Source organism: Nyctibius grandis, chromosome 9, assembly GCF_013368605.1.
Source record: "Nyctibius grandis isolate bNycGra1 chromosome 9, bNycGra1.pri, whole genome shotgun sequence".
In the NCBI taxonomy this organism is placed as follows: domain Eukaryota; kingdom Metazoa; phylum Chordata; class Aves; order Nyctibiiformes; family Nyctibiidae; genus Nyctibius; species Nyctibius grandis.
Genome location: NC_090666.1, coordinates 14,266,321 through 14,282,914, shown reverse-complemented (window position 1 = coordinate 14,282,914; position 16,594 = coordinate 14,266,321). Strand labels below are relative to the sequence as shown.

Here is a 16,594-nt window from a genome sequence, read left to right as displayed (position 1 = left end):
CACGTCTCGCGATAGCTCCGCTGACATCTCCGCGGGCAGCGGGGAGGGGCGGGGCGGAGGACGGCGCGCGCGGCTGATTGGGCGCTGTCTGCGGGGCGGTGGGGGACGGTGTGGCCGGAAGCGCCAAACGCGTGGGTGCGGCCGAGCGGGGCCGCGGCGCGGGTGTAGCTGAGCAGGCGCTGCTCGGTCCGCCCGCGGATGGGTGACCGAGGCGCTGCGTCCGGAGTGAGCAGCGTACGGTGCTGACAGCGGCTCTCACGCCGCGGTCGCCGAGGAGCTTCGTTAGTCGCGTTAAACGGCTGCCCAACATTCAGAGGAGTGTGCCCCGCACGTGCTCCTGCCAAGGACCACATCTGGGCCACACATCTGCCACGACAGCCAAGCCAAACCGTGCCCGACCCAGCACGGTGGGTGAAGCTGCTGTCGATGGAGGATGTGCACAGCCATGGTGGGTGGGGAGCTCCGAGGAGGCAGCACCCATCCTCTGCTGATGGTTCTGCAGGAGGGCTGGCAGGTGCTGCTCGGGGAAAGCAGCAGAAAGCAGGTACAGACTAAACCACTACAAAGCTTTGCTCAGTGACAACGCTGATTGGAATAATAACCCCTCCAGAACCACGTACTGGCTGTATTCCTTTGGTTTCCCAGCCTCCCTACACACCACCTGCCTTATGGCAGGAGCTAGGTGCATGCCTCAAGTCATACTGCCACTAAACATTCACCTCATTTAACATGGTATCAAAAATGCTGCTGCACTGTACGAGGAAAGGAAGCGTCTTCAGCTAAATTTAACACAGAAGTAATTAGCATTTTGGATGAGTTAAAAAATATAATCATATATGGCAACACAGTTTAGCTAGTATGTGCTCTGAATCACAGATGGAAGTTCTAACTCTATGTCTGTGTATCACTCGTCTTGTTCTGAGACTGACCTGAGAGTATGAGACTGAAATAAAAAAATACTTCCAAAAAAGTATTAGTTCCAGTAAATTACATTATGCATAAGTTTCCCTGAACTTGCAAGAGACCATATGGTATGTTTCATTCCTTGTAAATTGTTTGGGTGGGCGCTCTACAGAACTTGCATCAGTCCTGAACAGAGAACTGAACTGCAAGTTCTTTGCCTTTCTTCGGTCTGAAATAGGTACAAAAAAACCGAAACAGAGGGAAAGCAGCAGGATGGAAAGGACGAATCACTTTTACCTGCAGCAATAATTTGAGAATGTAATTGGTAACATAAACATTTCCTTCATTACACATTAGGATAACACTGTTGCGTACAGAGTAGTTATTCAGCGACAATCAAGATCTCTGCTTCAGCTGGCTCCATCTTCAACACTGAAACATGAACACAGTCTTTGTATCTGAAGAATCTACAACATGAATCTTCACGAGTTGACAGTCTCTAAGGTCAGCACGGTCCATGCCAGAAAAACTGACAAAGGTTTCAGGAACACGAAGCCTACGGTATCACCTCATGGAGCTTTGGATCTGGTTTCTCTGACCTATGAAAAAGATTTATGTAAACTCTTATGCAGAAGATCAAGAGTCCTTTTAGATAGCTTGCTGCTGCCCAATCACTGCAAAGAATTATTTAAAAAAACCCAAACAAACCAGCATTTAATCTTTTACAGAACTATAGTTCTTTCTTTTGTGGGCATTTTAGGAAAACCGAAGGGAGTTTTTTCTAAGACCACTCAAATTGACTGAGCTGTTGGAAGTGCTCAAGTAACCACTGAAACCAAGCTGTTTTTACAGAGCAGTGAAAACAGAGCAATAGAGAAAGGGAGTCAATGTGCCCTGTGATCGTTCACATGTGAAAATCTGCCCGTTGCTCATAAGTCCCTTACTGTCTATAAGGAGGATAAACTCCTGGCATGAAGGTTTGTTGCCATGTTTTGAAAGACCTTGATTAGTCTTTATCTGTAACACTGAGATCCGATTCTTTCAAGACTGGCACGACCTAATAGCAATTTTGCTTGGCTTTGGCCCATGTTCACCCGTCTAAGAGTGAGTCAAAAGGTAACAACCTTGGGGAGATGGTGCTACTAAAATAGACAGGCTTTACATCTATATACAGGGTCACCTGAGATGTCTGCTGCCTTTCCGACAAGGCTGCAGGGAAAAGGGTACATGTTGACCAGGCGAACCACATGGGAAAAGATGGGACGTAAATCCAGAAATCATTATTCAAAGCTGATTCAGGTAGCTTATGGTGGTGGATGTAAATCCAGAAATCATTATTCAAAGCTGATTCAAGTGGCTTATGGTGGCTGAGGTGGCTTTCTTATTGAAGTTATGGAGCAATAGCTTAGCCAGAGCTTCCCTCTACACCAAACACACAATTATAACTCAGCAAAACCATTTTATATGTAAACAAATTGATAAACGATTAATAGAGCTGGAGTGAGGCTTGACCAACACAAGTCTGAAGATCCTTGTTTAGCCAAATCCCAGTGGTATGGACATCTGAAGCTTGAATTAAGCTAGTCCACTAGACTAGTCCATGATATTAGGAAGTAAGGATTGCCACCTCAGATGCCTGCACAGATCTCTACAGTACTGAAAGAACAGAACAAAGTTCACCACCTGGCAGGACACAGATGAGCTTCAGCCTAGAATTCTTGTAATCATTATCTGCCTTTCATCCAGGGCAAATGCACTGTACGTCAGGTCTGTAACAGAACACCTTATGAGAATGGGTAATAATAAGTTCATAAAAAACCCCAGTGTGAGCATAGACCACATGGAAGATAGCTGCAATATGCTTTACCTCCCACCCCTCCCTCACCCTGCAAAAAACCCACTTGCAGACCTAGTCATATAAGGCGCTATTAATACTATGCTAGAGATGAATATTTAAAGATGCTGCATATTCTACACTCCTAAACCTCAGATATATAAAAGTATTTACATGGCAAATTTAAATCCTTTTGAGAAGATGACCGCTTTCTTCTAAGAACATATAGGGAAAGTAGCTTCTCATGCTAGGTCCAAGTTAAGGCTACATGAACACTAATTTGGTATGTGAATTCAAATGAAAACAAAGGTCTTACCTGCACCTTGCACTGACCTAAGAACCACTAGTCATTTCTCCATTTCCCCAGGGATAGGCAGCTTGCAGTAGTTTCCCAGATTTAATTCAGTAATTACACATTTAACAGCAAGGTGACGGAGCTTGTAACAAGCTTGCTCACCGTCTTCCAAAGTTCAGCTTATACTTGTTGAATGATGAGATCTATTATTTAATATTCTGAATAAAGTTTGAGATGCTATCACCCCCCCACCAGATTAGTATATAGTAGCACACAGTATGTTGCTGTAAGTATAGACAACACTGTAAATGCATTTCGATTGTTAAAAGATACTGTGAGAAGCAAATCTTGATACTGCAGATGTTTTGTTATTAAAAATGCTTTGATCCTACTGCTCTAAAAAGAATTTGGGAAATAACGCAAGGCTGACTTTACAAAATTAGGAAGCTAGAAGTTCTCCCTTTTAATTAGGTGACGCCAAGAATGCGGTAACTGTAAGTGTATAATATCAATGTGCCACAATTAAATGCCTTGGACCAATATAAAGTAGTCATTCGTTTAGTTCAACTGGGACACTGCTCAAAATCAATTGGAAAATTTTTACCATGGTGATCAAAATTTATAATGTAACTGAAAACTGAGGCAAAGACAACTTTCCTATCACTGTTCATGGATTTGTGTTTAGCTCCTTCTATCAAGACATGCCCATGCACACCTTATGTGCAAGCTAGCCTGAGAAAAAAACCAAATTGTGCACAGAAACAGCTCTGGAGAAGTTTGAAACAAGTGAGGGAACAAGGTCAGGCCTTTCACATTTAATGTGTATCCTTTGATCTTTCAAAGATATGCCACATTAACTTTAACAAACAAGTGACATTCCAATATATATTAATAAATAAAATGTTGCACTTTAAGTCATTGTTTGAAGGGTCCTACATGGTATGTCAGTATCAGGAGAAATGCACAGTGACTGAATGACAAGATGCTGTCTTCCAGGCATCCTAGCGAGAAAGATAATAAATGCAGGCAACAGGTTGACAGTTAAAGTTGTTCTCTTTAATGAAATTACTTTGGAAATAGCATCCATTTCCATGACACCAACATTTTGGGAGTCCCATAAAATGCAGAGTTACATTCCAATGCCAGGATTACAGGCAGATCTCCTTTCACATGGCAAATAGGATCAAGAAAGCAACCATCAGACAGAAGAGACCCATAGCTTCAGACAGGGCGAATCCCAGGATAGCATATGAGAACAGCTGCTGCTTCAGAGAAGGATTTCTAGAAGAAAGCAAATGTGTAAGACCTTTTTATCTTTACAATTAAGATCTTTTTCATACAGTTTAATGCATCTGACAGATTCAGAACCTCATACTTCCTTGCCACAGATTCCATAAGAGGAAAATCCAATAAATCCAAGCAGAAGTAATTTTTAGCAAGGATTTTACTGAAGACAAATGACCTGGCAATTAAGACTAGATTCAGGTTATGCAGATTGTATATGGCTTTTCCAAATGAGCACAGTTTTTGTGACTACATTCATACATGCTTTTGAATTTGATTTCTCTACATCTTCCCATGCAGAAACTATCATCAGCAGTATGCTTTATAAATTTATTTCACATCTGTGACATTAGGACTACATTCCAAGGAAGTTTATTTGTATGACATTTTAAGTAGCTCTCACACAAATACAGGAACTGAAACCACCTAGAGCAAAAAAAGAAACACAGCAGTCTGTTGCAAAAATGCAATGAATTATCCCTCTAAGAAGGGTGTGGGAGAGAAAAAAAAACCTTCAACATAATACTACGAAGTAATGTTCTACAACCTCTTATTGACATGTTCATGCCAAATTCAAAGAAGACGACATTAGTTTTGTACTGAAAACGCTTATGTTTCTTCAAGTGGAAAGTGAACTTGTCTTCAGTAGGGCTTGAAAATCTTTATTCAGAAATAAGACTTAAATTAAGTCTTAACTGGTTGAAAGAGTAATGAAGAACACTAAACCTTCAGTAAAGCATTTTTATGCCTGTATCAGTTCTGCTCTTCCATGACACCATGCAAACTATTCCTATTATAGGAACATGGTACACTTATCTGGAAGAAGTTCATCCCTACTATAAAATCCCCACCCTCACCACCCCCTTCACCTTTCTAGAAGGAAAGATTACTCACTCGATAAAGTAATTACATATTCTGAGATGCAAAGCTGAATGTGTTAGAAAACTGAATTAACCATCCATTTGTGAACAACAATCCTGACTACAAAGTCTAAAGCACACAAACGCACATTGCTTATCACCAGTTTTCATACAGGTTCTCTTTTGGACTTCTCCCCTCACATAGGAAAAAACCCAGGCTAGATTTTTAACTCAGTTCTGGAACTGAATGCTGAAACATTGGACTTCAGTGACCACAACACCGACCAAGTCTAATGACCTCATTTCTTTCATGTCTCCTCTCCAGGTAGAGTGTACAAAGTTCTGAATTTAACAACAGTGCCATCCTGATGAATATACTAGTTTCATGTGATTCTATTTAGCCATGTTTAGCATTAATAATAATTATTAACAGAATTTATTACAGTGCCATCATCCTTACTATAACTTAGCTTATCTGGGGGTGCTGTCTCAAGATATATCTGCATGCAATTCAAGAGTTTTATAAGAGAGAGACTGATTACCTGGCATAACCAATGATTAGACTACCGAAGACTGTTCCAATACCAGCACCAGAACCAGCCACACCTACTGTGGCAGCACCAGCACCAATAAATTTGGCAGCAGTGTCAATGTCCCTGCTGACAGCACTAGTCTGGAATTCTCTAAGTGCTAGTCGGGAGACGGTATTTTGGGCCCCATTAAGTGTTGAGTTGCCCTAAGAAAACAAAACATGAAAAATCATTATATTCAGACACAGACCGTTTTTTATGACCACTTTGATAGTGTTACTCTGCAGTTTTAAAAGCTGCATTAGATCCAATGCCTAGTTCCTCTTCCAAGTGATGAAACTAAAACTAAGAGTTAAAAACTTCAGCATATTACCTGTTCCACCTGAAAGCAATCAACATTAAATGTAAAAGACTCCTCAGGGAAAACAGCAAGACAGCAACAAGTATTATTAGGTGTTTGACTTAAAGCAGCTTTCACACTACAGATATTTGAGTTAGTAGAAGTGAAGTCTAGGTTGAGGACATTTAGGCTCACCAGGTAATTTAGGAAGATACAGAATTTTGTTTATAAGGTACCTCTCCATTCTTGACCTCTGGCCTAGACAACACAGATGCCGAAATTGGTCTGTACAAGACTCTTGATCCAGCACGGATCTGCAAGAGGAGAAAAAAGCTATAAAAAAAAGAAACATTTGATCACAGCTGTTCCTGTATAACAGTCTGTAATATTATAAGGCTATTATCTACTAAGCCATTTGTCTTACTTGAAAGACAGCAATCTCTGCATAGCTGCATAGACAATAAATGATACAGAAGCAAACATTGCCATGCAATTTGATAGCACCGTTTTCAGGAGACGTTATTGCAAACAGCTATATCATTCAATGAACCTGTACATGTGTTATACTGACAGAAAACATAGCAAAACGGCAACAAAAAAGCCAGACAGACCAGCAGGCACTGATACACATTTTCAAATGAAAAATAATAAAAGCCATCACAATGAATCCCAAAGCTGTTAAAAGCACAGACATAACCGAATTTTTAAATCTAGCACGGTATAAATGAATGAATCCTCTTTCACAAGCGGCCTGCATGTGTCCTTGGACTTCCAGCCGCCTAAGGTCATACCGGCTCTTGTACAAAGCTCTTCCTGCACGGGAAACCTGCGCCTGCACCATGCAAAACGAGACGTTCTGCAGGCTAGAGAGGACATTTTGAAGGAGGACAGACCCTCGCCTCTGCAAGGGCAAAAAATCCCGGCCTTACGTAGGACAAGCAACAGGCGGGAGTTTGACCTACAGCAAGGCGCAGAGCACACCAGGCCCAAGAGCTTTTCGCTGCGCTGCCCTCCCCTTACGGCGTTCGTGTGCGAAGGCCCCTCACCTCGGCGAAGGGCCCTGGCCCACGCCAAGGAGGCGGGAAGGAGAACCCGGCCCTGCCGCTGCTCGCCCCCACTCCTCACCCTTCGCGCTCGGGCGGGCAGCCCTCGGTACGAGCTCATCCTAGGGGCCCGCCGGGGCGCTCAGCGGCCTGCCCGACCCCCGGCCGCCCCGCGACCACCGCCGCCATCGCTGCAGCCCGGGACGCGGCCGGCGAACAGGCTCAGCCCCCCCGCCCCGCTGGCCCGGGCGCCCCCACTCACCAGGGAGGGCGAGGTGGCGAGCTTGGCGCAGGCGAACATCTTAGCGGGCGGCGTCCCGAGGGCCACAATCCGGTGTCTCTGCGGAGAAAGGGAGAGAGTGAGGGGGACCCCGGCGGCGGGCGGGGGCGGCGATGGGGGCGGATGCCGCCACTCACCCGCTCCAGCTGCCGCACCTCAGGGCCGACGGGCTGGGGCGTCTCTGCGCAGGCGCTGGGGGGCCGGCGGCGAGCTCCCGGATGCAGCGCGGCGGAAGAGGGGGGGGCGCGGCGCCAAGGTCACTTTGTACCGGCGCGCTATTGGCAGCGGCGGGGGCGCACCGTGCCTCGCCCCGCCCGCCCCAGCGCAGCCGCAGTGGCGCTGGGCCGCCGCGCCGCGGGGACGTAGCCGGGGGCGGTGATGCGGGGACGGCCGCGCTGTGGCGCTGGGCGGGAGCCCGGCGGTCAGGGCCGTTAGCCGGTGCTGCGCACCGCGCAGGAGGCGCAGCCCTGCGGCCTCGCTGTCACCCCGCCTTTGAGGGCGGCGCGGGCTGGCACCCTGAGGGCCTGCGGAAGGGGAGCGGGGCGCGTGAGGTCGCTTCGCTCCGGCGGGGCAGGGACTCCCGGTGTGAAAAAAGCCCGTTAACCGGGAGAGCTCTGCAGAGCTGCGGCGGACTCCGCTGAGGAGAAGGAGGCGGGGAGCGGGCGGCGCGGGGCAGCCTGCCCAGCCAGCCGGGTGAAGGAAGGCAGAGCAATCCCCGTGTGCGGGAGCGTTAGCGCCGGGCCGGAGCTGCCGGTCCGTCAGGGTGCGGGGCCTTCACAGACTGCAGAAACGGCCCCGGAGCTTCTCAGGCCCTACCGCGGCGAGATTCACAGGCAGAAGGCGCGTCCGAGAACACCTGAAGTGTTCAAAAAGTCCCTACTATTTAATCATTTTTGCATGATGAGCAGGTTCACATGCAAGTAATGAAAAAAATCCTTTTTAGTGAAGCTTAATCGAAACAAGATTACCATTACCGAGCTGAGCATGCCTTCCCGAGATTCCTGCTTTAATCGCATGTTCTTTGATGTTTTTCACTTGATATGGGGGATCATTATTTTAATGGTCATTTACCACTGTTAGTAGTATTAGTGCCAACTAGGAAAAATGCAGAAAAAAATTCACGTTTTGGGCAAAAGACTGGGAAGTTGTTGCAAAATTTTTATTAGATACAATCTGTTCCATAAAAATGAATTTAAATTCTAAAATAGTCTGTGCGCTACAAATGGTCTCTGAAGGGACAAGAGGATCTGCACATTATATTTAGGGTTGGGAACATAGCACAGTGCCTTAGGAGTTAGCTGTTGGCCTCCTGCAAACTTAGTGGACTATTGATGTTGCTGTCACTGATTAAACCACAGGTGCCACACAGCAGAGACATACTCTGTATCAGCAAGTTCAGCACCCACCAACAAACATGATCAATAGGCACTTGCAACAGCTGCATGCTAATGTTAATGGTGATGTTGCTTTTGTAACCTACGCTGGAGTGTCGTCTGATCCTTACATACAGTGGAGTTGTACTCAATTGTAGGCCCGAAGGTGGGAGACAACAGCACAGTTTGCATTTCCCAGCTTTCTGCTCTCTGCCTCGATCCCAACAGCAAGCTGGGGTGCATCCAGAGTCTTAGTAATAGAGCAGCAAGAAGGCAGACTATGAAGACCAGCAACAGACGTTATAAGTTGCCAGTTTTCTTCTTTTCACACCTTACATCCATTGTTTGGGAACTGAGGTGAATGGGCAGATCTGCAGTGCCTTTTGAGAGGTTCTTCCATAGACAAATGCTAAGTAAGAAATAAGTATCAATGACAAAACCCTTTACTGGTTAGGCAGAACTTTTCACTTTAAAAAAAAAATTCAATCTACATTCCGTTGTGCTAACAAATACTTCCAGCACCATGAATAAAACCGTAAAGCAAACGTGGATGCTGTATGGGTGGAATGACTTAGATGTAACATGTTGCTGTACGCAAACATACAAAGTGCACTGTTTATGAACTAGTGTACGTCCCTTAGGAAGTGTAGCAGCGAGCAGGCCATTTGCAACAAATTCGCTTGTTCATGGAAGGAAGCACAGCAGTTAGAGACATGTTTTCTTCTTGGGAACCTAGTAGTCTGGACCTCTAGGCATAAAACAGCTCTTCCCACAGCTTTCCTGAATGGAGAAGAAAGTGGACGTTGCACTCCTGTATATGCACAGCACGAAGTCACGTGGATTTAAAAAGGTGTTAAACGGAAACCCTCTTCTTTCATGAAGAAAGTGCCCTCTTCTGTCACGATTCCCACCCTGGAATGTTTTGCAAAAAATGCCTTCACAAGCTGTTTGATCTGAACAATGTCAAAACCACCATTAAACACTTGTTTATTTTTGCTTTTAAGGCATAACAGCTGATATATTTTACAGGCAACTCAGCTGTTGCTTTCAGGAGGAGTTAGAAGAGCAGTTATTGATCTCTGGGGACCATGTTCAGCTTAACTCAAGCAGATCTTCTTAAAAAAAAAGACTTCTGTTAATCTCACACTGTTTCCTATCTGGTTGACCTGCTGCTACGTACTCAAGGAAGTGCATTGGTGCACTAAAGAGCAGAGTAATTTCTAATTGCTCACCACATTTCTGAAAGTCTATTCTACTTGCAATTTTATCATAAACTTCCAAAATCTCTTAGAAGAGATTCCTGGTTTTCCAACTGTCTCTCCCAGACAGGATGAGTTATGCATGTGGGTGTTAGCCAAGGCTGTCAGAGAAGGTTTCCTCCCCATTTTGCCTCTGGCAAAGAAGATACAGTGCAGCTGTTGGGGCAGTACACGGTGCCTACAGAGCTGCTCCACCTCACTCCCACAGCTCGCTGCTGCTGAGCCAGGTTTATGTCAGGGCAGTAAGAACAGCAAGTGGCCACTAGCTCTGGTTCGCTAGTGTGGCCGTCTCCTTTCCGAGAAAGGAAAGAGAAAGATCATCCCAGATTTTCTGAGCCTTCTGAAGACTTCTCCTGAAACCATAAAGATTCTCCCAGTCATTTTGTCTATATTTTCAGAAAAGCAACAGTCTGTTTCATCTTCACTGCCGAGCAACTCGTTTCCTAGGTGCACTGTGTAACGGCTCAGTCCTACAGTGACATGCAGTTCACTTTGCAACCCTGAAAAGAATTGCTATCTACACGTATCGGACTGTGATTGTTACAACACGTGAGTATCAGCAGAACAGATGTTGCATACAAATGGCATTTTTCCGGTGACTTCTTAAAGAGATGTATCAAGCCTTATATCTGTTCAGCTTGCCATCCAGAAAGCAGGTAATAAGGAAACTGGGTCCAGTACCTGTAAACTGGCCTGTCTGCCTGGTAGATGCGGGTTGGTTTTCCTTCAGGTGTAGATGAATTTTGGCAATTGCAGATTGGTTCAATTGAGCAAGTGAAGTACTGTACAATGCTAAATAAATGAGTATGTCCAGAGTGCTTTGCACCAAAAGGTCCATCAGAATTCAACATTTATTATTAATGACTTATAAAAGATGAATATCTGTTCTATATTTGCTGAAGGAAAAATCTTGGCTAGTCAGGAGAAATCCCATTGTCCAAAGCCTAAATAAAAGTTCTTCTAGATTGAAATCTATTTCTTCAGGTTAAATTTTATCTCCCAGCAGAGGATTATTACCCTCAAAGCATGTCACACACTCACACTAGTCTTTTTTTAAAATCTGTTTTGAAGAGGAGATGTGTCTGGAAAACGAATATATTCCAATAACCCTTAATTGTTGGAAGACCCTCAAAGGATGAAATCAGATCAAAGGCCTCCTGAGATTGTCCTAATGTTTGTGAAATGTTTTAAAACGTGGCATTATTACCTCAGGGTTAGCTCTCTAGAACTTCCAGATTTATGATGTAGTTTGCAGGGCATTGATTGCTACTGATTTACAAAGTCAGTGTTTTTCACAGGCTGGGCAGTCTTTCAATCTGGAGAGTATCTCGCACTCCTGCTTCTTCCATTCACAGCTGTGTGGCTGAATCTTCCCATGCAGGACTGCATAGGTCCTCTCAGATAACTGGAGCAATGGCTTGTGGAAAGAAGGTATATAGAGCAGAATTAATACGCTTCAGAATATTTAAACCAATTTACCTCTGGGAAGAAGGAGTGGAACTATTTTTAGATGACTGTGCTTTAAGTAGAAATTTTCTTAGTAACACAGTCTTAATACCTGTTTACCTTATTGATTATTAGTAGTTGGCAAATCTTGACATAAGTAGTGTTGGAAGTTTTAATTGCTGAGTTGGCTGGGTTAGAAGTGATACTTTATAGGAAAGCAGATGATAGAAGTTTTTTCTCATCATTGTGAACTTCTCCTTTACAGGAGAGAGGGAGAATCTGTTTCTTGAGTGATCTTTGTACCCCCAGAGTACTTACGCAAGCTATTTTTTGCTAAAATTGGTTTTCTTTTAGTCTCAACAGCTCCTTTTAGTAGAAAGCTGAAGGCAATTAACAAAGTAGGGCTAATTTAGGCTGTAGAGCATTCTGCTTGACAATCCATTGATTATTTTAACATCTGAGTCCTAGAAACAGATGGCACTAACCATGAACGTCATACCACATTCATACTTAGCAAGATTCTGAAAGTATGCTAATACTGTTGAAACCATTGATGCAATTTGAATCGAAAATCATGATAATCCTTGTTATGTCATTTTTGGGTCTCTAAGATCTGCTTTTAGTGGCACAACGATTATATGCATAGGGTCTACTACTACCATAGCCATTATACATTTAAATGGAATGTTGTCAAGAGGAAAACCATTCTGCTACAGCAGAAATTCAGCATGGAAAAGAGGTGTTCTCTTCTTCATCCTAGCTACTAGATTCTGGTGGAAAGTGAGATCAAGGCCCCAAGGCAGCCTTGCCAGAAAAGACTGGTAGAGCTGCTCTCCCTCTGGATAACAAGCCCTATTGTCCAGCATTCAGGTTCTGCTGGTTAGCTTCAGGATGCAGTACAACAGTGTAAATATGTAAAAATACAGTCACCCTTTTGTAAAACCCAGCATGTCACAGGGTGGAAGATGATCGTGTGTTTTTAAAATTCATTTTATATGTCAGCAAAGTTATAAATGGTCTAAAAAATTCTGATTCCATATTTTAATGTAATATTTATTTGTATTTGCAATATAACTCAAAATGAAAGGAAGTGTTAGTTTCATTAATAGTTTTACTTTATACTTCACATCTATTACGCCGTGTGTGTCAGGATCGCCACCTTCAGGGTAAGCTTTCATGTATTTAAAAATCATTATTATGTATCTACCTAGTAGGTTTTGGAAATTGATTTTTGAGGAAATGCAGCAGTAAAACAATCCACTGTTGTTTAATCAAAGTAATTATTATAAATACAGAGAAAATTCAGAACCCTTCGAATGAAAGTACCTCTTCATGTATTACTTTAGAACATAAACTCCCTTAACTAAGGTGTCTTACTCAAATGACTCACGTATTTCCCAAGGCTGGTTCAGGCTTACTCTTTGCTATGTTGCAAAAAACAACTGATAACCTGAAATGGTCAGTCAGTTGACTGGATAACACACGTATATTTCTAGTTTACAGAATATCACTGGACTAAATGAAAATAAATTCAGCAATGCTTTTTATTCCTACTAATAGTGTTAAACACCTTTTTAACAGCTGTAAGCTGAGACTATTAGCTGCACTGGTTAAAACACAATGTTGGCAACCCAATTACACCACCTTTCATATGATACACACTTTCTGATAGAACATAGATCCAGAGAACAGCACAGACAGCCAAGACTTTGGCCATACTAGAGCCAGTGTTTCCAAAAGTATCCACAAATTTTGGTTGCTGAAGTTGAAGAAACCCAAAATGGAGGGATGTTTTGTTAGTGGGCTCTTCAGAAAGAACAGGCTTTTTGTGCAGAGGGAATTGCAACACCAGATTATTAGTTTTTAAACAATAGTACCTAAGCTATTTTTGTTATGTTTTTTGTTCTTCCTGTTTCTCAGAATCATGTAAATGATCCTAGGCAAGTCTTTTTGGGCAATATATTTTGTTTGTTCACAATCTGAAAAGATAAATGGGAAAGGTAGCTGTCTGGTGCTCAAAAACCAGGAATTACTAATTTCTGTTTAGAGATTAAATTAGTGTTTTGATCTGTTATGGCTATTTGTGCCATGTAAAGAGCAAAAGCAGTGTACACATGTATCTGCCAGGACTGTGGAAGAAGAATTTGTCTTCCTCCACCCTCTCCACAGAGAGTGCCGTTCCAGTTTATAATCCCTGGTAGGAGGGGAGATGGGACTATAGCCCATTAATACATGCAAGATTCATTTGCTTAATTGTAAATGACGTACCTTCCAACTATGAGTTTCAATTCTCATACACTTACAAATTGCTTTGGGATCACTGCCTGAAAGGCACTGTATAAATGAAGAACATTCATTATCGTCGGAAAGCTCTTCAACCTGAATCACTTTACAGAAAACCTGTGGAATCATTTTGACTCTGGTGCACAGGTTCTGCCCTTCACGACCTGGTGCCAGTCTGAGTCCAGAGAAACAGTTGTGCTAATTCTGCTGACTACTGCCATGCTTTGTGTGGCCCAGATGAGCTATTTTTAAATTACTATAATTAATTTTGCTCATATTTACAAAAGAGATCGCATATTCTTATATTCTGCACCTAAAGTACAGAAACTCTGGACAGCCTGTCATTTCTAAATTCTTGGAAAGGACTCTGTCCCTAATATTCAGACTTGATGAACATACTGGTTCTCTGGCATGCCTGCATTCACTGCCATCTGTCGTGCTGGCGTTGTTCCCACTTGGAATTATCTATGCCAGTTTTGACAGGGCATAGGTGCTAACCAAACATGGTTTTAGAGGGACAGCTTTCATAACACAGCAAGTGCCATCTCTTTTGCCAGGAGATCCTGCTGTTTGCAAATAATTCCAGCTTAAGGCCACATGCTTCATTACATGGGATCACATCTGTAGATGCTTGTGGGCATTATAAAAGATCAACAAATGTCTACTGTATTTCTCTTTCAGTTTGGCTCAGTGCTTGGAATTTTGCATGTGGAGAATGAATGCTCTGCACCTTGTTAACAGGAGAGAGCCATAGGCTGTTATATACTCTGAGCAGTCTCAACAGGTTTCTGCATCAAAGCTGGGGCAACAAACTGCAGAAGTTTACCACAGCTGTGCTGCTTTTTCAGGTGGCCCTTGATGTCTTTGTGTCTATGTTGTATTCTGAGGAGAGAATGACAGAGCATTGCCTTCTTGCACCACAGCTTTTGCCTTTCCAGATTCTGAGCAGACTTGTGTATAACGCACATTCTGCCCCCACTCCGTTGTAAAGTGGCATATATGTACAGCAAAATTAATACTGCTTATTAAACTCAATATTCTAGATAATGCTTTATATAAGATACATAAATATTATAATATATATTATACATATAGCATTAGCATCATGTTAATGTATTGTATCTGCACGTGACTCCTGTTTTGCCCCACTGAACAGATTACTTGTGTTACCAGAGTTACCCTGCACTGTATAAGGCTAGAAATGGCTTAGAAAAGAGCAAAACCTGTTCATGAGCCTCACCTGGACAGCCCGCTATGCTCAAATTTAAAATATGATTTTGTAGTTAAGCAAAAGAATATTTTGCCCAGAATACTTCTCCAAAAAGAATATTTAGAATAAAATAAGATTCAGAGCAGATAATTTCCAGCCATACATTTCCAGTCACGATTACTGACTTTTAGATATTTTTGCCATCCAGCCAGGATCTGTGGAAAAGAAACCAAAAAACACAACCCCCTTGACACCCATAGTGTTTTTACAGTAGTATGCTTGCAGTATAGCACTAGGAAAGACCATGTTCACATGTCCTGCATAGAAACATATTTTTGCAAATCATGAAAGATATTTTCAGTTGCTTTCTTTGCTAGCAAAGCACCTAGGCTGTTTTTAATTATATTTTACGTCTTCCTGAAAGAATATTGAATTTGAGAATGTGCAGAAGAGTCAAATTTTTAAAGGTCTTAGCATTTTCAAGGATGCAGAGTGACAAGTAGACACATGAATATATTGGAAAATTCAGTTGAGAATCTAGGTCTAAAATTACCAAACATTTGTACTGACTGTGCATTTCAGAGTAGTAATGTGTACATTTCTGTTCTTTTTTGTTGTTGTTATTTAGCATAAGTTTATGAAATCAGGATTTCGTAGGCTTTGAAGCATACTTAATATGCTTCTCCTATGCTATTGAAAAGTCAAACTTCAAAATGCTATGTTGAGCTCAAGAAACAAAAATAACCAGTCTCATTTCACAGTACGTTACTGTATCAATTGTTCCTAATCTTTACCTCCTCTCACCTGTCTTCTGTCCTTAGTCTTTTTGGCAGTTTTCCTGACCTTCTGGACTGTTAGCACTGATTTGTTTTCCATACCACTTGGACTCAGAGATACTTTTCCTGCGGCCCCCCCCGGCTCCTGAATGTACTACCTCATAATAATTGTATTCCTTGGAAATCACCTGTCCCTCAGGGAAGGGGAGCAGAGTAGCAGAAGAGCTGTATGTTATTAGTGCCATGGAATGAAAAACCTCAGGGCAGATGCTTGAGGAACTGGGGGTTTTCCAAACCAATAGCTCTTGAGGGTTGAAAAGGTTCTACTCCAACATGGTCAGACCAGGAGCTACCTCATGTGGAGGCTGTTGTGGCTTTGGGTGAGCTGTATTTTGATTGTTCCTCACCAGTCACAACAGCAGAGTTATAAGATGGTGAGCTGGCTGCCTGGTAAGAGTCTCAGCTGTGAGATGTTGCAGTGAGCAGCTGGTCCATTATCTCTCTATCCAAACCTCAAATCTTTCCTGTAAAATATGAAGTTGGCCGTGGTACTCTTGTTAGGGAGCACCTAATGGCAGCATAGGCAGGGCAGGCAGAGGAGTAGTTGTACAAAGTGACCCGTGTTTGTTTACGCAGCTTGGAAGCTTTGGCTCATTGAAACTGCTGTCTCAAGCACACCAGTAATTAAAGATAGCTAAGCTGGAAAAGCCATGGCTGGATTGTTCTGATTCTTGGCTGGATTGTGTTTTTAATGCCTCTGAAATGACTAATAGTGTGTATGAATAGTGACATCCAGTGTTCAGTTAGATCAACCACAGGTTCATGTTCTGTAAGGTCATTCAATTAAAGTATTACAGACCCTGTTTAAAATGCCCGTG

General features: G+C 43.0%; 1 protein-coding gene across 1 annotated transcript; it reads right to left on the bottom strand.

The window, feature by feature from the left end:
* Positions 1-4,066: 4,066 nt before the first annotated feature.
* ATP5MC3 (ATP synthase membrane subunit c locus 3) lies at positions 4,067-7,617 on the bottom strand. Its single transcript, XM_068407633.1, has 5 exons — positions 7,507-7,617; positions 7,352-7,429; positions 6,283-6,360; positions 5,719-5,912; positions 4,067-4,313 (listed from the first exon to the last, which is right to left on the bottom strand). Exons 2-5 carry the CDS (start codon positions 7,388-7,390, stop codon positions 4,199-4,201), a joined length of 426 nt encoding a protein of 141 aa, XP_068263734.1. The 5' UTR covers positions 7,391-7,429; positions 7,507-7,617; the 3' UTR covers positions 4,067-4,198.
* Between the last annotated feature and the right edge of the window lie 8,977 nt (positions 7,618-16,594).

Coding starts and splice junctions, on each gene's coding strand:
- ATP5MC3 (XM_068407633.1), bottom strand. CDS start 7,390: ATGTTCGCCTGCGCCAAGCTCGCCACCTCGCCCTCCCTG. Junction 6,361..7,351: donor TCGCCACCTCGCCCTCCCTG/GTGAGTGGGGGC, acceptor CTCCTCTTGCAG/ATCCGTGCTGGATCAAGAGT. Junction 4,314..5,718: donor CTAATCATTGGTTATGCCAG/GTAATCAGTCTC, acceptor GCTTTCTTCTAG/AAATCCTTCTCTGAAGCAGC.